The sequence below is a fragment of the Mustela lutreola genome, chromosome 10, assembly GCF_030435805.1.
Source record: "Mustela lutreola isolate mMusLut2 chromosome 10, mMusLut2.pri, whole genome shotgun sequence".
In the NCBI taxonomy this organism is placed as follows: domain Eukaryota; kingdom Metazoa; phylum Chordata; class Mammalia; order Carnivora; family Mustelidae; genus Mustela; species Mustela lutreola.
The window spans coordinates 35,378,365-35,400,083 of record NC_081299.1 but is presented as its reverse complement, the minus strand read 5'-3'; the positions used below and the strand labels follow the sequence as shown (position 1 = coordinate 35,400,083).

The 21,719-nt window shown below is 39.2% G+C and overlaps 1 protein-coding gene across 2 annotated transcripts in view; it reads left to right on the top strand.

Annotated features, from left to right (window-relative positions):
* Window positions 1-21,719, top strand: part of TESK2 (testis associated actin remodelling kinase 2) — a 134,686-nt gene that overhangs the window by 56,700 nt on the left and 56,267 nt on the right. For both annotated transcript variants that reach the window (XM_059135567.1, XM_059135568.1), the window contains exon 3: window positions 4,852-4,973. In XM_059135567.1, the coding sequence (XP_058991550.1) occupies window positions 4,852-4,973 (122 nt within the window). The remainder of the gene's footprint in view (window positions 1-4,851; window positions 4,974-21,719) is intronic.

Below are 21,719 nucleotides of genomic sequence, written 5' to 3'. Positions count from 1 at the left end.
ATTCTACTTTATGTTTATATAAATTTAACTACCTCAACTAAGTGGAAGTTTACATGTCTCTTTCTCTCTCTTTTTTTTTAAGATTTTATTTATTTGACAGAAGAGAGAGAGATCACAAGTAGGCAGAGAGGCAGGCAGAGAAAGAGAGAGGGGGAAGCAGGTTCCCTACCGAGCAGAGAGCCTGATGTGGGCTCGATCCCAGGACCCTGAGATCACAACCTGAGCCAAAGGCAGAGGCCTAACCTACTGAGCCACGCAGGCACCCCCCCTCTTTTTTTTTTTTTTTCAAAGATTTTATTTATTTTTTTGACACAGAGAGAGAGAGAGATCACAAGTAGGCAGGCAGAGAGGGGGAAGCAGACTCCCTGCTGAGCAGAGAGCCCAACGTGGGGCTCGATCCCAGGACTTCATGATTACAACCTGAGCTGAAGGCAGAGGCTTAACCCACTGAGCCACCCAGGCGCCCCAGTATTTCTCTTTTTGTAACTGGCTTATTTCACTTACCATAGTGTCTTCAAGATTCATCCATATTACAGCATGTGTCAGAATTTCCTTTCTTTTTATGGCTGAATAATAAATTCCATTGTATGTGTATACCACATTTTGTTTATCCATTCATCTGTCAGTGGACACTTGAGTTGCTTATACCCTTTGGCTATTGTGAATAATGCTGTTATAAACATGGGTGTACAAATATTTTTTTGAGACCCTGCTTTTAGTTCTTTTGGGTATGTATCCAGAAGTAAAATTTCTAGATCATGTGGCAGTTTTTAATTATTTTTGTTTTTTAATTATTTTTGTTTTTAAAGATTTTATTTATCCAACAGACAGACAGAGATCACAAGTAGGCAGAGAGGCACATAGAGAGAGAGGAAGGGAAGCAGGCTCCCTGCCGAGCAGAGAGCCTGATGCAGGGCTCAAACCCAGGACCCTGGGATCATGACCTGAGGGGTCATGAAGGCGGAGGCTTTAACGCACTGAGCCACCCAGACGCCCCTCTTAATTTTTTTAAAAAAGATTTTATTGGTTAGGAGAGAGAGCGAGAGCACAAGCAGGGTGAGCAGCAGACAGAAGGAGAAGCAGGCTCCCTGGTGAGCATGGAGCCTGATGGGGAATTTGAACCCAGGACCCCAGGATCCTGACCCGAGTTGAAGACAGATGCTTACATGACTGAGACACCCAGGTGTCCTGAGGACTTCATCTTTATTTTTGTTTTTGTTTTTTTGGTGTTCATCTTTATATTAATGTTTTTATTTTAAATTTTTGGTTAAGGTATAGTTGACATATTAGTTTTAGGTGTACAACATAGTGATTTGACAATTCTATACATTATGAAATGCTTACCACAATTAAGTATAGTTCCTATCTGTCACCATATGAAGTTATTACAATATTATTGGCTATATTCCCTATGCTATGGTTTAAAAAAAAAAGATTTTATTTATTTATTTATTTCACAGAGAGATTGAGAGAGAGAACAAATGGGGGAGCAGCAGAGGGAGCAAGGGAGAAGCAGAGGGAGAAGCAGACTTCCCACTGAGCAGGGAGCCCGATGTGGGGCTCCATCCCAGGACCCTGGAATCATGACCTGAGATGAAGGCAGACACTTAACTGAGTCACTGAGGCGTTCCCCCATGCTCTAGTTTTGATGCCTTTGGCTTAATATTTTATAACTAGAAGTTTGTACCTCTTAATCCCTTTATCTATTTCACCAATCCCACCCACTTTTCTCCCTAGCAAGCACCATCTTAACCTTTCTTTTCTTTTTCTTTACGATTTTACTTATTTATTTATTTGGGGGGCCATCCAGGGGGAGGGAAAGGACAAGAAGACTGCACTGAGTGTGGAGCCTGATGTGGGACTCAGTCCCATCAGATGGGACTCATGACCCATCAGATCATGACCTGAGCTGAAATCAAGAGTCAGAGGCCTGACTGAGCCACCTAGGCTCATAAATAAATGATTCACTGGCCCTTAGAAAGTATGTTAGAAGTTTAATTTAACTGATGTTGCCATTGTTTTCACTGTGCCCTTAATGGTATGCCAGGCCCTCCCAGCACTGCAAGATAAAGATGGAACAGTATAGATCCTGATCTTAAGATGCATCATAGCCTAGTGGGGAGATATTTATAGACAGAACCATGTAATGAGTGGTATACTGGTGTTACAGATGTTTTTCTGAAGTAGTATAAAGAAGGAAACCACAAACAGCTCCCAGAGAGAATCAAGGAAGGTTTCAGAGAGGAGGGAATTTTGAATGTGGTCTTGAAAGATAAGTAGAATTTGAGGGACTAGAAGAAACTATTCTATGCAGGTGAAAGACAGAATACAATGATTATGAACATGTTTATCATGTCCATTTGTTTAAGAAAGTAGGGTTTTTTTTTTTTTTTTTTTTTAAGAAAGTAGGGCTTTTTCCTGATTGGTTTGAAATATAAGATTGTTCATCCCTGAAATTCACATTTTAAAAAAAGATTTTATTTATTTATTTGATAGAGATCACAAGTAGGCAGAGAGGCAGACAGAGAGCCTGATTCAGGGCTTGATCCCAGGACCCTGAGATCATGACCTGAGCGGAAGGCAGAGGCTTAATCCACTGAGCCATCCAGGTGCCCCAAAATTCACATTGTTTTAATATCAAACTATTTTGTTAAAATCTCTAAGTGATAGTTTTCAGATGATGAAAAAAGGAGAAAAGTAACTTTCAGAAGAGAGAGACCTTATTAAAACACAGATATCTTCTGTAAATAGAGTTGGAAAAATACTGTCAGTGTGTTCTTTGTGTATAAATGTCTCTTTTAACTTATCCATGCAGGATCTGAAAAGGAAAGCCACTTCTCTTTCTTCAGTCACGAGGTACATGACAACAGAATCATTGATGCACTAGGAAGAGAGATGGGTTCCAAATCTCACTAAGTGATCTAGAAGAGGGGAGAGACAGCCAATGTTCTGCCTCTGTTTTTCTGACCAGAGTTCCTGTGGCTCTGAGTGTTTTGCTTCCTTCTTTTCCTTCTGTCTGGTCACTTTGAAACATTGTTCCTTTGAATTCTAAGATAAAATGTGGTGTCTGTACTGTATTAATAGATATGGTAATCTTCTAAGGCTATTGTCCTTTGAAGGGATTTCTTGAGATTGAAGAGTTAAGTAGATTGTCATATTTTCTCTTGAAACTTATACTTGGTAAATTTTGACATGCTGAAAGAATACTCAAAGTCCATAGGTTGATGACATTTTTGCATAGCAAGTCTCTGTTTTACAATATCTGATTTTTTTTTTTTTTTTTAGTTTTAAAAAATTAATTTTTTTTAAGAAAGGGAGAGGAGTTTGGGGGAGGGGCAGGAAAAGGAGAGAAAGAATCTGAGAATCCAAGTGGGGCTCGATCTCATGACTCTGAGATCATAACCTGAACTGAAATCAAGAGTTGGATGCTTAAATGGCTGAGCCACCCAGGCACCCCTAAAAATGATTAAAAAAAAAAAAAGATTTTATTTGGGTGCCTGGGTGGCTCAGTCGCTTGAGCGACTGTCTTTGGCTGAGGTACTGATCCTGAATTGAGTCCTGGGATTGAGTCTGCATCAGGCTCCCTGCTCAGTGAGGGGTCTGCTTCTCCCTCTGACCCTCTCCCATCTCATGCTCTCTCTCTCAATCTTGATCTCTCTGACAAATAAATAAAATCTTTTTTTTTAGATTTTATTTATTTATTTGTCAGAGAGAGAGAGAGAGAAAGAGCGAGCATGAGAACGGGAGTAGCAGGAAGAGCCAGAGGGAGAAGCAGACTCCCTGCCGAGCAAGGGAGCCCGATGGGGGGACTCTTTCCCAGGACTCTGGGATCATGACCCGAGCAGAAGGCAGATGCCTAACTGATTGAGCCACCCAGGCACCTCTGAAATGATTTTTTTAAAGCCAGAAAGCAATGAGGTCCTTATTACTTAGTAATTTTTCTACTGCTTTATTCATAATTTCTTGGTAGGAAAAACACATTTCAGTAAATAGTTGATCTTCTTTTGTGTCAGACAAAATATTTTCTCGGGTAGTCTCATTTTACTACTACTGAGGCATTTAGAGGGTGAAAAGTTAATTTTCTTGCAAGTAGTAAAGTATTACAGTTTTTGAAACCTGTGGAGTATGCATTGAAATTATAAAACAATATTTTTACATGTAAAATAGACTGACTTCTATAGAGGGTAAATGTTTTAGAAGTAGACTTTCTTCCATGTGGCTAATAGTTTGAATGGTGTGGCCCATTTTTATGTCTCACTTGAGTATGTTTAAATGATTATAAGGTAATTTGGCTTGGCTTACAATGATATTAGCTCTAAAAATTTCACTGACTTCTATATTTAATATTTAATGCTTCTTTTCATATATATGTATATACATATATGTATTTATATGGGGGAAATTTTGAGGATGTGGCTTTATTATTCTATAAAGATAATTTTATAATCCCTTAAGTATTATACAAGGCTTGTGCGTGTATCTTTTCTGTGCACACTTAAAATTCCACAAAGAGGATTGTTAGTGTCCTAAGACTAAGCGATACTGACCATACAGCACCAGCCTAATAAATTTCCCCCATTTTTTCCCTAAGGTATTAGAAGAAAAGATGTCATTTCTTGAGGTGTAATTAACAAAGTTTTTCTGGCTGGCTTAATGTGAAACAGGTCTTGGATAGAATAAATCCATCTTCATTAATGGAAGTGAGACCCTAATGTGATCAGTTTATAGAAAAACATCCCTAATAATGTCTATTTTATCTAAAACATCTTGGCATGTTTACATGTGGAGACTTTGACCTCATATTTAACTGCTCTCCTTGAACCTCTTTTCTTGTTGTATTTTATTTTCTAGGTGCGTCACCGAGCTTCTGGCCAAGTGATGGCTCTTAAGATGAACACACTGAGCAGTAACCGGGCAAACATGCTGAAAGAAGTTCAGCTCATGAATAGACTTTCCCATCCCAACATCCTTAGGTAATGGCTTTTCCTTCCTTCTGGGGATCAGTGAGAAAGCTTAAACATTATTGGATGCCTGTTAGAATAGCATTAACAGCTAAAAAGAGGGATGCACCAATCTTGCTGGGATTTAGTGTGTTACAGGTCTTTTTCTGCATGTTAAGAATTAATTTTCTGGTAATTAGCTGCATTTAATAAAGCAGCTTCCTTCTGTCTCTCAAATTGTTTTACTCTTAGTAGCAGCTCATTAGAAGTTCAACCTGAGGGTTTTGGGGGGTGGGGAGGAGTTGGGTGAGCCTGGTGGTGGGTATTAAGGAGGGCACGTATTGCATGGAGCACTGGGTGTGGTGCATAAACAATGAATTTTGGAACACACACACACACATGCAATTAAATTAAAAAAAGAAGTTTTTTACTGCTCTATTAGTAATTTATCAAAGAGAAAAGATTTTAGTCTTTACATGGTTATTTAAAGTTTTTTTTTTTTAAGATTTTTTTTGGTAAGATTTTATTTATTTATTTGACAGACAGAGGTCACAAGTAGGCAGAGAGGCAGGCAGAGAGAGAGAGAGGAGGAAGCAGGCTCTCCGCTGAGCGGAGAGCCCGATGCGGGGCTCGATCCCAGGACCCTGGGATCCTGACCTGAACCGAAGGCAGAGGCTTTAACCCACCCAGCCACCCAGGTGCCCCGGTTATTTAATTTTTTAAATCATTTTATGAAGAATAGTAACTAAATCAGTGAAATGAAAATAAAGGTATCCCTCCAGGCTATCTATCCTTAACTTTTAGCACTTACTTGAGAAGACATAGTTTGCCTATTTATTTATTTAAGGTTTTATTCATTTTTCTGAAAGAAAGCACACATGTATGCATATGTGAGAGAGAGAGCGAGCACTCGAACATGTGCATGAGGCAGGGAAGGGGACAAGTAGACTCCATGCTGAGCAGGGAGCCAGACACAGGGCTTGATCCTGCGACCCTGAGATCATGACCTGAGCCGAAGTCAGACACTTAACCTACTGAGTCACCCAGGTGTCCCTAGTTTACCTTTTTAGAGTCTAATTTGTTTTATATATATATAATATGGTTATATAATCATCATTTTCTAGTAATCAGTATCTGAACTTTTCTCACTTGAATTATCTTGGTTGTTTTTTTTTTTTTTTTTTTTTTTTAGTGAGGAGAGTGTATTTCCAAATGAAACCAAATACAACAGTTTGAGTCAATATATATTTAAGTAGGGTTTATGTGTAAGACACTTTAAAAAGTTAAAAGTGCTGGGGTGCCTGGGTGGCTCAGTTGTCTGCCTTCCGCTCAGGTCATGATCCTAAGGTCCTGGGATCAAGCTCCCTGCCCAGTGAGAAGCCTGTTCTTCCTCTCCCACTCTCCCTGCCTGTGCCTGTGTTCCCTCTCTTGCTGTCTCTCTGTTTAAAAAAAAAAAAAAAAGTCTTTTAAAAATAAATAAATGAGTAAATAAATAAAAATCTAAAAGTGCTGTTAAGTATTGTAAGTAAGGGGTGCCTGGGTGGCTCAGTGGGTTAAAGCCTCTGCCTTCGGCTCAGGTCATGATCTCAGGGTCCTGGGATCGAGCTCCGTATTGGGCTTCCTGCTTAGCAGGGAACCTGTTTCTCCTCCTCACCTCTCTGCCTGCCTCTCTGCCTGCTTTGATCTCTGTCTATCAGGTAAATAAATAAAATTAAAAAAAAAATGTAAGTAAGACTTACATATTTGGTCAGTGATAGTACATTATAGAATTAGATTATACTGCTTACGTGAAACTTTCTACCTTAATAGAGAATTGTTGCCTTCCTAGTATACTACAAAAATGTTCAGCCAGTATTTTTTTTTAAAGATTATTTATTTATTTATTTGACAGATAGAGATCACAAGTAGGCATAGAGGCAGGCAGAGAGAGAGAGAGGAGGAAGCAGGCTCCCTGCTGAGCAGAGAACCCGATATGGATCTCTATCCCAGAATCCCAGGACCCTGAGATCATGACCTGAGCCGAAGGCAGCGGCTTAACCCACTGAGCCACCCAGGCGCCCCTTCAGCCAGTATTTTTTTTTTTTAAAGATTTATTTATTTATTTGACAGACAGAAATCACAAGGAGGCAGAGAGGCAGGCAGAGAGGAGGAAGCAGGCTCCCCGCTGAGCAGAGAGCCCAACGTGGGGCTCGATCCCAGGACCATGGGATCATGACCCCAGCCGAAGGCAGAGGCTTTAACCTACTGAGCCACCCAGGCGCCCCTCAGCCAGTATTTTTATTATGACTTTCTTCCCAGTGCATAAATCAGATTAGCACATTTTTTGAGCATTTAATATAAATAAATCTGTTGATTTATCAGATACTAGAAAGGTATAAAGACATATATAAAATGGAATGTCTGCTAGTAGGAAGGAGTTTTCATTCTAATGGGGGATCTTGGACTTACTTACATGAAAAGAGAACTAATAAAATCAGCTAGGACCTCTCCACTTGGGTAGAATAAACTCTACGAGCTATAGAAGTTCAAAGGAGTGAGAGATTACATTAGCTTGGCAGAGTCAGGGAAGCTTTTTTGGAGGAGGTCGACTAGAACTAGAACTTGAATTTTATTTTATTTTTTTACGATTTTGTTTATTTATTTATTTATTTATTTGAGAGAGAGAGAGAGTAGAAGCAGGGGGAGGGGCTAAGGGAGAGAGAGAAGCAGACTCTGCATTGTTCAGGGAGCCCCATGTGGGGCTTTATCCCAGGATCCTGAGATCATGACCTGAGCTGAAAGCAATATTTAACCAACTGAGCCACCCAGGTGCTCTGTAACTTGAATTTTAGTAGGATTTTAGGAGAGAGGAAAGGAATTCTGAAGAAGCAAAATAGTAATTAAGCACAGAGGTAAAAGTGCAAAGCTTTTTGAGGAATCAGTGAATAAAAACCCATTTGCCTAATAATAACAATAATGAGAAAACCACCATTTATTGAAGGCTTGTATGCTGGATCTTTACCTATTTAAAGATTTAATCTTGGGGTTCCTGTGTGGCTCAGTTCATGATCCCAGGGTTCTGGGATCAAGCTGTTGCATAGGGCTTCCTGCTCAGCAGAGAGTCTGCTTGTTCCTTTCCCTCTGCCCCTCCCCCTGCTCTTGCTCTCTCTCTCAAATGAATAAATAAAATACAATAAAAAAAGATTTAATATTGAGATGCTTGGGTGGCTCAGTCAGTTAAATGGCTGCCTTCAGCTCGGGTCATGATCCCAGGGTTGGGATGGAGTCCTGCATCGGCCTCCTTGCTTGGTGGAGAGCCTGCTCCCCCATCTCCCTCTGCCTGCCACTCTGCCTACTTGTGCTCTCTCTCTCTCTGTCAAATAAATAAATAAAATCTTTTTTTTTTTTTTTTTTTTTTTTAAAGATTTTATTTATTCATTTGACAGAGAGAGATCACAAGCAGGCAGAGAGGCAGGCAGAGAGAGAGGAGGAAGCAGGCTCCCCGCCGAGCAGAGAGCCCGATGCGGGGCTCGATCCCAGGACCCTGAGATCATGACCCGAGCCGAAGGCAGCGGCTTAACCCACTGAGCCACCCAGGCGTCCCAAATAAATAAAATCTTAAAAAAAAAAAAAGATTTAATCTTCACATCTAATGACCATTGAAGGAACTGAGGCTAAGAGATTATATGTTGGCCAAGATTTGTGACTTTGAGGCCTGGGCTCTTTCTACCATGTTTCTCCTAGAAGAACTGAGGTCGACAGCATAATATTGGTAAATAAAGGTGGAAACCTAATGCAGTTATGCAGGAATGGCTTTCATAAAGCCAAAAGAGTATATTTTATGCTCTGTGTAAATGGATTCTGAGCAGAGACTAGGGTGGTAGAGGGTAACTGATGGCAAATCCAGAAGGGTTTAATGTTGGGTAGGCTTGTGGCTAAGAGATCAGTTAGGGGGCCTCTGTGATGTTTGAGGGTGAGATGGTTGAGTCTTGATTCGATATTCTGCTTAGGAATTTTTAAGCTGATTGTATTTTTATCTTGCTTAAAAATAATATTTTTAATATTTTTGTTATTTTTATAGCAATGATACATCTTCACTATGGAACATTTAGAGAAAATAGAGTTAGCAAAACAAGAAAATTAAAATTACCCTTTATCTCGGTGCAAAGGGATCACACTGTCATAAACATTTAGTATATTTCTTGACAGTCTTTTTTATTTCACTATTTTTCATATTCTCTTTACTGTGAACTTGACTAGTGAATACATGAGAAGAATGACTTCAAATAAATTTTACTCTATCACGGCAAAAATTTTAAATACAGCCATTGTATAATAGAACTAAAATGGTATAGTATCATGGTTAAAAGTGAAGGTTCTAGGGGCACCTTTGTGGCTCAGTTGGTTAAGTGTCTGACTTCAGCTTAGGTCATGATTTCAGGGTCCTGGTGGGACTGAGCCCTGGAGTCCAGAGTCTGGCTCTGCAGTTCTGCACTCAGCAGGGAATCTACTTTTCCCTTTCCCTCTGCTTAGCCTCATGCATGCGCACTCTTTCTCTCTCTCTCTCTATCTCTCAAATAAATAAATAAATAAAATCTTAAAAAAATAAAACAAAAAAAACAACCCAAGGCTCTAGATTCTAGATCAAGCTGCCTGGATTCAAATCCTGGATTTTGGGAAAGTTACTTAATCTGGCTGAGTTTTCATTTTCCCATCTATAAAATGAGAGTAATGACAGTAAACACATCAAAGAGTTGTTATTTAAGGTTAATTAAATTAGTACATATAATACACATATAGTATCCGGCTTTTGTTAACTGTGCAGTAAATGTTAGCTACTATTATTAGTTTCTTTTTCTCTGGCTAGTTTTTTGGTTTTTTTAAGATCTTTATTTGAGAGAGAGCGAGTGAAAGAGAGAGAGAGAGAGAGAGAGAATGAGATGGGGGAGGGCCAGAGAAAGAAGCAGACTCTCCACTGAGTGGGGAGCAAGATTGAGTGAGACTCGATCCAGGGACCCCGGGGATCATGACCCAAGCCAAAGGCAAACGCTTAACCAACTGAGCCACCCAGGCACCCTGTTTTGTTCGTTTTTTTAATGGCACATGGAAACCTATCTGTTGTCATTCATTCATTTACCAAACATTTGTTGAGTGCTGCTGTTTCAATACATTCAAAGATTTTCTGCTTGAGTAATGCTGTTGAATAGAACTTTCTGCAGTAATGGGAATGCTCTTTATTGGTGCTGTCCAGTAGCCACACGTGGCTAATGAGCATTGAAATGGGGCTAGTGGGAACAAGGAACTGAATTTTTTTTTTTTTTAAGATTTTTTCTTTATTTATCTGACAGAGATCACAAGTAGGCAGAGAGGCAGGCAGAGAGAGAGGAGGAAGCAGGCTACCTGCAGAGCAGAAAGCCCGATGTGGGGCTCAATCCCTGGACCCTGGGATCATGACCTGAGCCGAAGGCAGAGGCTTAACCCACTGAGCCACCCAGGTGCCCCTAGGAACTGGATTTTTTAATTTGATTAAATGGTCACGTGAAGCTACTGGCTACTGTGCTGGAAAATACTGGGCTAGAGTCCATCTAGATCTTTGCGCTTGTTTTGCTTAATATGTATGTCCAGCCTAGAAACATGGTGTGATGAGACCAGTGATACCATTCCTATTCTGATGTCCTTTTGATCTACTTTCTTAGTCTGTCTCTTTTTGTTTTCACTGCTCAGGAATGACACACCCCTCCCTTTTAACTTTGAACAGTATTTTTCTTTGCTTTCAGCTAAGTTTTCTGATATGTAAAAGATAGTGTTAACTCTGTCTTGATCTCGGCAATAAGCCAGCATATGAGATCCTGCATAAAAGCCAGTGGATCTGTTGTAATCCACAGAAAGTACATACTGCATGAAAATTACTATAATTATTGTTAACTATGGTGGATTTGCACTGCAATGATGACTCTGTTCTGCATAAGCCATCTGTCTCAAATAGTCTGTGGTTAAAAGCCTGGAAGTAGATTACCTTTTTTTTTTTTTAAAGATTTTATTTATTTATTTTACAGAGATCACAAGTAGGCAAGAGAGGCAGGCAGAGACAGAGAGATGGGGAAGCAGGCTCTTGGCCAAGCAGAGAGCCCGAAGCAGGGCTCAATCCCAGGACCCTGGGACCATGACCTGAGTCATGAGGTTTGGCAGAGGCCTAACCCACTGAGCCATCCAGGTGCCCCAGATTACTTTTTTAAAAGAAGCTTCTAAATTCTACCTCTGAAACTAATAATATAGTATATGTTAATTAACTAATAATATAATATATGTTAATTAAATTGAATTTAAATAAAATTAATTTTAAAAGCTTCTAATTGTTCATATTTTTCATGTCTTTGTGTCTTTACTTTTATTGTTTATTTTGAACACAACAAAAGGAAATTATCCTACCAGTGGCCTAGAAGGAGCAGTCTTCTTGGCTTTCATTATTCTGGGGCGTGCTAACTATTTATTTATTATACTTCCTTAGGAGTGAAAACATTTATTATACTTCCTTAGGAGACCTTAAATATGAAACTAATCATGACTATGTTCCATTCTAAATGCTTTTCTAGTTGTCTTAGAAATTTACTATTAATGCTTTGTTTTTATAATTTAAATTTTTTGTTACTATTTGTTAGGCTTTTGGTCTGCTTTCTTTTTTTTTTTTTTTTAATTTTATTTATTTATTTGACAGACAGAGATCACAGGTAGGCAGAGAGGCAGTCAGAGGACAGAGAGAGGGGGAAGCAGGCTCCCTGCCAAGGAGAGCCTGACGTGGGGCTTGATCCCAGGACTCTGGGATTATGACCTGAGCCGAAAGCAGAGGCTTTAAACCCACTGAGCCACCCAGGCGCCCCTTAGTCTACTTTCAAGCTGTGACACTTACAAACTCTCCTTTATAGGTACAGAAGCTGAGGCAGAAATATGGACCAAGGTTTTCCCTCAAATTGAGATTCTTAGATTTTATTTTATTTTTATTTTTTATTTATTATTATTATTTTTCAAAGATTTTGTTTACTTATTTCACAGAGAGAGAGAGACAGTGAGAGACAGAATACAAGCAGGGGAGTAGGAAAGGGAGAAACAGGTTTCCCACGGAGCAGGGAGCCCGATGTGGGGCTCGATCCCAAGGTCCTGGGACCATGACCTGAGCGGAAAGCAGATGCCCAACAACTGAGCCACCCAGGCGCCTCTTATTTTATTTTATTTTTTTATTTTTATTTATTTATTTTTTTTTTAAGATTTTGTTTATTTATTTATTTGACAGACAGAGATCACAAGTAGGCAGAGAGGCAGGCAGAGAGAGAGGAGGAAGCAGGCTCCCTGCCGAGCAGAGAGCCCGATGTGGGGATGTGGGGCTCGATCCCAGGACCCTGGGATCATGACCCGAGCCGAAGGCAGAGGCTTTAACCCACTGAGCCACCCAGGCGCCCCTATTTTATTTTTTTAAAGATTTTATTTATTTATTTGACAGGCAGAGATCACAAGGAGGCAGAGAGGCAGGCAGAGAGAAAGAGGGGGAAGCAGGCTCCCGCCGAGCAGAGAGCCCGATGCGGGGCTCGATCCCAGGACCCTGGAATCATGACCCGAGCCGAAGGCAGAGGCTTTAACCCACTGAGCCACCCAGGCACCCCTATTTTATTTTATTTTTAAAGATTTTATTTATTTATCTGACAGAGAGACAGATCACAAGTAGACAGAGGCAGGCAGAGAGAGAGGGGGAAGCAGGCTCCGTGCTGAGCAGAGAGCCGGTTACAGGACTTGATCCCAGGATCCTAGGATCATGACCTGAGCCAAAGGCAGAGGCTTTCACCCACTGAGCCACCCTGGCGCCCCCCGCGAGATTTGTAGATTTTATTTATTTTTATTTTTATTTTTTATTTTTTTTATTTTTTAAAAGATTTTATTTATTTATCAGAGAGAGAGAGGGGGAGAGAGCGAGCACAGGCAGACAGAATGGCAGGCAGAGGCAGAGGGAGAAGCAGGCTCCCCGCTGAGCAAGGAGCCTGATGTGGGACTCGATCCCAGGACGCTGGGATCATGACCTGAGCCGAAGGCAGCTGCTTAACCAACTGAGCCACCCAGACATCCCGATTTGTAGATTTTAAATGGGGAAAAAACCCTTCTCTCAGAACCCTAGGTTTTTCACAGACGTGTTTCCTTAGAGGCTGACCCCTGTGGGGAGGGATATTGCTGAGCAGAGTAGGTTTCTGGTTCCCCACTTGGCTTCACCCAGCCAGAGAAGCTCTACTTTTTCTGTTTTGGGTTTTTTTTTTCTTTTTTTCTTTCTTTCTTTTTCTCTGTTTTATGTTAAACTTTTGTATAAGAATTTTGAAGAAAAGGTCTCCTGCTTGAAAACAAGGAACAGGTCAAAAATCACTACACTGGTGATTTGGAAAGTTTTCATGGGAAAGATGGCTATCTGCGTGACCTGCCAGATGGTGGGCATCTAATCCTCTGGGCAAGCTTTGGTCCTCTGCTGGCACAGCTATTTTGTGCCCAGCAGGAGTTAGTGAGCCAAACTTCTGCAGTTTTATTTCTCGTTTTCTTGACCCCCAACCTCACTTCCTCTTTTTCCTTTTATCTTTCTCCCTCCTAAGATTTCTAGTTGGAAGGAAAAGAATGGGCCTGGTAAGTCATAGAGGCAGTAGGTGTGTATATTTTGTTTGTGTATATATGTGTGTGTGTGTATATAAATATATATATATATTTTAAATTTCTTTTTTAAAGATTCTATTTATTTATATGACAGAGAAATCACTAGTAGGTAGAGAGGCAGGCAGAGAGAGAGAGGGGGAAGTAGGCTCCCCGCTGAGCAGAGAGCCCAATGTGGGACATGATCCCGGAACCCTGAGATCATGACCTGAGCCAAAGGCAGAGGCTTAACCCACTGAGCCACTCAGGCACCCCTTAATTTTTTATTTAAAATTTTTAAGGTTTTTAATTTATTCATTAGAGAGCACAGATAAGCAGGGGTGGAGGCAGAGAGAGAGGGAGAAGCAGACCCCCCCCGCTGAGCTAGGAGCCCAATGACATGGGGCTCAATCCCAGGACCTGGAGATCCTGACCTGACCTGAAGGCAGATGCTTAACAATCTGAGCCACCCAGGTGCTTCTATATATATTTTTTAATACACAGATACGGTTAAGATTGGTTCTCTTATCATCAGTTGCTCTAAGTTATCAGTTAAAACAAGGAACAATAAAGCACTTTGTTGACTGTATGGACTGATCGTTTGGGCCTCTTGTGAATAAGGTTGTTTATGCCAGAAGTCTTATGCTCAAGATTTGTAATCTAATTCCGTGACCTTCTCATTTCCACTCCCCAGTGGTCTTTCTGAGGACCTGTACCAAGATTCATTCTCATATCTCTTTGTTATTCTTCATGTCATGAGAAATTTAAATTAAAAATTTTTGATTCTGTCTTCATATTCTAATCCTTACTTTTTCTTAGGCCACATTCTGAATTTATTTTCCTGTCTACTAATTTTTATTCAGAATTGTTTTAGCTCCCCTTTAATAGCCATTTGTGACAATGTGGTTACCATTTTGTTAAAATGGTGAATATGCTTTCAGTTCACCAAATACTTACTTGGAACTACTCAGTCCAGGCCTGTGCTGCAATGTCATGGTGAATACAAGGGAAGTAGAACCCTGTTGTCTCCCAGTCTCCTTGGGAAATAAACTGTACATCTAGGAAACAAACTAGTGTCAGCTATGAGAATATGGCAGGGTGTTTTCCCAGTCTCAGTTATTAAGATAGCTATCTTTCCAATTACCATTTTGAAAATCCCAAGGCCATCTTTAGTTATTCCTTTTCCTGTCTCTTAAAGATTTTGTTTATTTATTTATTTGAGATGGGGGGTAGGTGGTGCATTGCAGGGAGCAGAAGCTGGATCCCTGCAGAGCAGGGAACCCAGTGCAGGGCTCCATGCAGGGCTCGATCCCAGGCCCCTGTGATCATCACCTGAGCCAAAGGCATCAGTTTAAGTGACTGAGCCACCCACGCGCCCCTGCTTATTCCTTTTATTCCTTGCTTTTAATCAGAAGATAAGCGCTTGATTCTAAAGCTTTGAAGACTTTTGCATCTGTTCTTTCCTTATATACATTTGTTGGTTCAGCCCTCTTGAATTTTGCCTGGAGTAAACTATTTTCCCTCTCTTTTTGTGTCCCCCTTTTCTCTCTTCTGATACACAGCTCTAATTATGAGCTTATTTCCTATAAACCTTTTATCTTAGAATGGAGTCGAAAATCCTTTAGACTGACAGTTATGGTCTGGATCTGTTCTTCTAGCCCTGTCTTCCACTATTCCTCATATGCAGTTAACACAACTCTATGATTTCCTAATCGTGTTCTCTTGGACAAGTAACTTGACCTCTGGGCTTTGTTTTTTTTCCTTCGTTAAACTAGGGGAGTGGACCAGATCAGTGGTTAGAAATCCACAGTGAATTAATGTTGAATAATTTATAAAAGATCAGGTTTAAAAAATATATTATCTCGGGTGTGAATATATTATCTCAGATGGCCGTGCATACACACATACACACACACGTGGTCTGGAATAAATGGGACACATTTGAAAATGCTGGATTAAAATGGATCTTTCTGATTTTATCCTGGTAATTATAGTGAGTAACTAGATGGAAGAGTCTCACTGTAGCTCTCAAAGTAAATTTTATAACACAAGCATGTTGGTAAAGAGGTCTTAACATTTTTTCCTCTTCTCTCTGTCAAGGTAGAAGGTCTAACTACTTAGAACTCTGTATAAGTTCTAATTTCATATAATTAGGAGAATTTTGTAAACTAAAATATGGAATAAACTTCAATAATATTTATGTCATTGTCTGTGGGTAGTGAAGTAGTACAACCCCAGTGAGATGATTTTTTTAAAATATTTTTTATTGAGATAAAATCGAGACATAAGAGAAGATGACTTTTAATATAAGCAATGGCTACCATTTATTGAGCACCTAGTATGGGGTCACTGTTGATTATTTTGCTACCTGACCTTTTTTCCTCTCTAGGCCTCTCCCATCTCAGCAAATGGAATTGCCATTACTGCTGTTATTACTTAGGCTAAAATTCTAGAAATCATCCTTAATATCTTTCCCTTACCCTCTTTCAAATCATCAAGTAGATGTATGCCTGCAACTAATGTTACACTGTATGTTAACTATACCAAAATTAAAATTAAAAACTTAAAAAAAAACAGTCTTAGGTATAAATAATATTCAGGAGAAAGAAATCAAGACTTGGCATTTACATTATTATGACTGGTTATACTCACTGCTAGGCCAAATAATGTATTATAATTATTTTTTATTTCTTGCATTTTTTTGTGTGTTTTGCCTAATTTTTCATTTGCTTAGTTACTGCATGCCTACCACTAATTCTTCCCAAAGCTTCAGACAGAATTGTAAAATTCTTCTAATGTGAATTTCCACTCTGCCAAACACATCTGGAAATGTAAAAATTCTTTCTTCAAATATCCTTCCCCTAACATCTCTCCTGGAGCTCTTGATCCTTCTGCTCTAGTTTGGACTGCTTATTCTCTAGACTCTTGCCCAGCAGTCACCCTGGGACTTGCTATCATCTTTTTTTTCTTTAAGATTTAAAAAAATCTATTTAAGAGATTGAGAAAGAGAGCATGGACAAGAGCAGAGCACATGTGTGGGGAGGGGCAAAGAGAGATAGTAAAGGGGTAGGGGTACAGGGGGAGGGAGAGGGACAAGGAGACACGCCCTCCCAACAGACACACACACACACACACACAGAGTATAGAGTCCGTCTCTGGGCTCCTTCTGATGACCCTGAGATCATGACCTGAGCTGAACCACTCAGGCACCCCACTATCATCTTTCTACCTATTTCTTTCTAGATCTTTTTTTTTTTTTTAAAGATTTTATTTATTTATTTTTTGGAGAAAGAGATCACAGTTAGGCAGAGAGGCAGGCAGAGAGAGAAGGGGAAGCAGTCTCCCCACTGAGCAGAGAGCCCGATACAGGGCTTGATCCCAGGACTCTGGGATCATGACCTGAGCTGAAGGCGGAGGCTTTAACCCACTGAGCCACCCCGGTGCCCCTCTTTTTAAATCCTTTTTAACTGAACTGTCTGAACTGTCTGTGGTAGTCTATTTTCTTTTTTTTTTTAAATTCCAGTATAATTAATATACAGTGTTACATTAGTTTCAGGTGTACAATACAGCGATTTAGCAATTCTATGCATTACTCAGTGCTCATCATGATAAGTGTACTCTTTAATTCCCATCACCTATTTTACCCATCTCCCCCACCCTTCTTCCCTCTGGAAACCAGCAATTTGTTGTCTAGTTTTTGATTTGTCCCTTTTTTCTTTGTTCATTTGTTTGTTTCTTAAATTCTACATATGAGTAAAATCACGTGGTATTTGTCTTTCTCTGACTTATTTTACTTAGGATTATACCTTCTAAAGAAGATGTGGTATATAGACACAAAGTAATATTATTCAGCCATTAAAAAGAATGAAATCTTGCCATTTGCAATGACATGGATGGAACTAGAGAGTATTATGCCAAGTGAATTAAGTCAGTCAGAGAAAGACAAATACCATATGATTTCACACATATGTGCACTTTAAGAAACAGAGCAGATGAGCAGAGGGGAGAAAAAAGAGTGGCAATCCAAGAAACAGACTCTTAATTATAGAGAACAAACTGATAGTTACCAGAAGGGAGGTGGGTGGGAGGGTGGGTGAAATAGGTGATGAGGATTAAGGAGTGCACTTGTGATGAGCACTGGGTATTGTATGGAAGTGTTGAATTGCTATATTGTATACCTGAAATTAATGTTACATTATACTGTATGTTAACTAACTGGAATTTAAATTTAAAAAAGAAAGAAAAATGTTCAATGTACAGCCAATGTCAGAGTAATTATTGCCTGTGGTCTCTTCTAGGATTTTACAGTTTCAGGCCTCACTTGTAGGTCTTAATCCATTTTGAGTTTATTTTTGCATATGGTATAAGAAAGTGGTCTGGTTTCATTCTTCTGTATGTAGCTATCCGGTTTTCCCAACACTACTTGTTGAAGAAACTCTCTTTTTCCTATTGCATATGTTTGCCTCCTTTGTCAAAGATTAATTGACCATATAATTGTGGATTTATTTCTGGGCTTTCTATTCTGTTCCATTGTCTATGTGTCTATTTCTGTGCCAGTACCATACTGTTTTGATTACTACAGCTTTGTAGTAACTTGGAATCAGGAATTGTGATACCTCCAGATTGTTTTGGCTATTTGGGTCTTTTTTATTTCCATACAAATTTAGAATTATTTGTTCTTGTTCTGTGAAAAATGCCATGAGTATTTTGATAGGAATTCCACTAAATCTATAGATTGCTTTGGACACCCAAGATTGTCTTACATAAATATTAGAAAGGAAATAATTTAAGAGAGCTGAATCCTCAGCCTCCACAGTGGAAAGTCAGTAGAAGGTGAGAAATAGCAGTATAATCAGTAGATAGCTAGAGCTATGATGGTAAATAGAAGAAACAACTAAAAGAATTGAGAGTAGTTCCCTCAGGGGAATAGAATTCAGTGGTGGTATGGGCAGGCCAAGGGACTGTTATTTTTCATTATATACTTATTTGAAGCTATATAAATGTTTAACTGATGGAAATTAAGTTAGGACACTTGCAGTAATCTAGAGAGAGCTGAGGATGGCTTGTACTGTGTGGTAGCAATGAAAGTAGAGAGAAATAGTGGGATTCTGGATATCTCTGGATATTTTTTTTAGTAGAAGCAGTGGGATTTCCTAATGGATTGGGTATGGGATATTAGCAAGGAAAGGGGCGTCAAGGATAACTCTTTCTTAGGCATGTATTTGAACACCTGGGAGAATTGAATTGCCAATAACTATGTTGGAGAAGACTGCATGGGGAACAGATTTTGGGGAGAGACATCAGAGTTATCAAATTGGCAGTTGGGTAAATAGGTCTGGAATTCAGAGGAGAGTTTCAGGATAGTTGTGTCTTTTAGCAGTTAGGGGACCTTTGGCAAATTATCTAACTTCTATGATCTCAGTTTTCTCATCTATGAAGTAAAGAGTAATAATAGTACTACTGTACCAGGTTGATGGGAAAATTAAATGAGATAAAGGACTTATCACAGTGCAAGGCACTAAAGATTAACTATTATTATTTTATTATTGTTATTACTATAGTCATAATCATCTGAAGTGTCACTCTAGAGCATAGAGCTTAAGAGTTAAGAATCCTGTTCTGACTCTGCCATTTGCAAGTTGTGTGACACTGGGCAAGCCACTTAATCTCTCCTCAGTTTACTTATCTGTAAAATGGAGATAATAATAGTACCTATAACATACTGTTTTCATAAGAATTAAATGAGGTAATACCTGTAAAGTATTTAGAATAATATTAGATGCATCATGAGTGCTTAATAAATGTAATGATTATTTGTCTGTGAACTCCTTGAGGAAGGGACTATCATGTTTATTTCTCTAGCACCCACTGAGTCTCCTTTGCCTATCACGGTGCTTAGTTTATATGTGACAGTTAGTAAAACATTTTTTTAAGTGTTCTGTTTATCTATAGAGAGCACAAACCTTGAACATACTCATTTTCTTGACACATGCTTCTCAGATTGAATTGTTCTCTTTCCTCTATACGTTTGTTCTACATTGGGAGAAGAGGAAGAAATAAATCATGTGAGAGTGTTGTTTCAGAAGTGTGCTCACATAAATTGAAGTTTGTGTTTATATTTTGTTATTTGGGTGTGAGTTTATGAGTTATCTTAGAATAAAGGATAAATTTGGGAAAGAGGAAGAAGCATTTTCAGTGCCTGGGGAGATAATCTATATACTTGGATTTGTGGATATTAGTTCTGTTCTGAACTTCCCAGATTAAAAAACATTTGGGAACATTTAAAGTCATATTTATGTATTACTAGTTCACCCTTTGCCAAGAGATTTGGTATTTTGCTGCTTCCATGGCAGTTTTAAGCAATGCGGCTTAAAACTTTCTGTGAAATAAAATACAAAATAAGTTTTAACTCTCAGTCTCAGTTTACTTTCAATTGTTATTCAAGATAGAGAATATTTGTTTTTCTCTCAGAAATCCAGGGTGTTTTTTTAATTTATTAAACTGGTTTATTTTTTTATTTATTTTTTTTTTTAAAGATTTTATTTATTTACTTGAGAGAGAGACAGTGAGAGAGAGCATGAATGAGGAGAAGGTCAGAGAGAGAAGCAGACTCCCCATGGAGCTGGGAGTCCGATGTGGGACTCGATCCCGGGACTCCAGGATCATGACCTGAGCCGAAGGCAGTCGTCCAACCAACTGAGCCACCCAGGCGTCCCTATTAAACTGGTTTAATCCTTATAAGCAAGCAGATCTTTTTTTAACTTTTTAAATTTTTGTATTGTTTTAGTAGAAGAAAACAAAATTAGACCATGAACTTCATTGGTCCTCTTGTTATTATATGTAGTGCTATCTACATGATCTAGTGATTGTGAGCAATGTTTACTTGCCTTTAGCTATCTTAAAATCGGAGGATAAAAACTGTGGACAGAAAAGAGAAAGCCAGACCGAACCAGCTCTGTTTGGTGTCACCTGATGTGAGGCTTTGGTGGTTAATGTCTGTTCAGCTGAGTTTTCTTTGAGTTCTCATAGAAAGGACCTAACACAACTAGTTTTCCATGATGTAATACCTTTAAACACATTTAAAGTGCCGCAAGCCTTACTAAAAGATATTACTGCTTTTTTATGGGTCTAGATTCATAGCTCTTTTGGGACTTGAGAGCTGAGGCATTGCCCTTTCTTCTCCTTTTTGGTTATTGGTAATTTTTTCTGGTCCAAGAGAGGGATGGTAACTTTGCTTTATTTGGGAGTAGAATGCAAAGGAGTTCATTTTAGTGCCACATAGTAAAGCTTAGTGGAATCTGGTGGAGTATGTTGCAGGGCCTTTCCTTCAATTATGGGAGGAAGTCAGATAAAATATATCAAAAGTTCTGGAAAAACTTTTTTTTTTAAAGTTTTTTAAAGAAAAGTAAACCAGTGTAAGTAGACTTCAGATGTAGGGCTTTTAGAAAGCATATTAATATAAAAATCCGTTCACATTTTAATACTCTATCACAGGTTTATTTCAGACCTCCTGATTGTTTTTGCCATAACTTTGGAGCCGGACATTTTTCTGGAAAGACCAGTACAGGTCAGAAGAACTCCTACAACATGGATGCTGCTTATTGCTCAAAGTTGGCAGTAGAAAGGCTTATAAAGCAAACCAGTTAGGTTTTCATTGATTTACAGATAGGTGTTTATTTTTTATGAATAAAAAATGAAGGTGTTATTTTTAAAGATTTATTTATTTATTTTAGAGAGAGAGGGGAGAGGCAGGGAGGAGGGACAGAAGGAGAAAGAGTCTCAAGCCGACTCCATGCCAGGGGTAGAACACCACACAGGGCTCCATCCCATGACCCTGAGATCATGACCTGAGCCAACACCAAGAGTCAGTCACTCACTCAACTGCCTGTACCACCCACACATCCTCAAAATGAAGTTATTATTGAGCTGTTGACCTTTTTTCTTTCATAACCATTGTCACAGAACAAAACATAGGTTTTGGAGCCAAACAGATCCAGATCCTGGTACTTCTCCAACTTTTGTCAAGTCACTTAAATGCTCTGACCCTTGTTTTCCTAGATGATAAAATGAGGGTAATTTAATCTCAGGTCATATATATAAAACACTTGGCACAGTTTCTAGGTATATTGTAGGTTAGCAACAAGT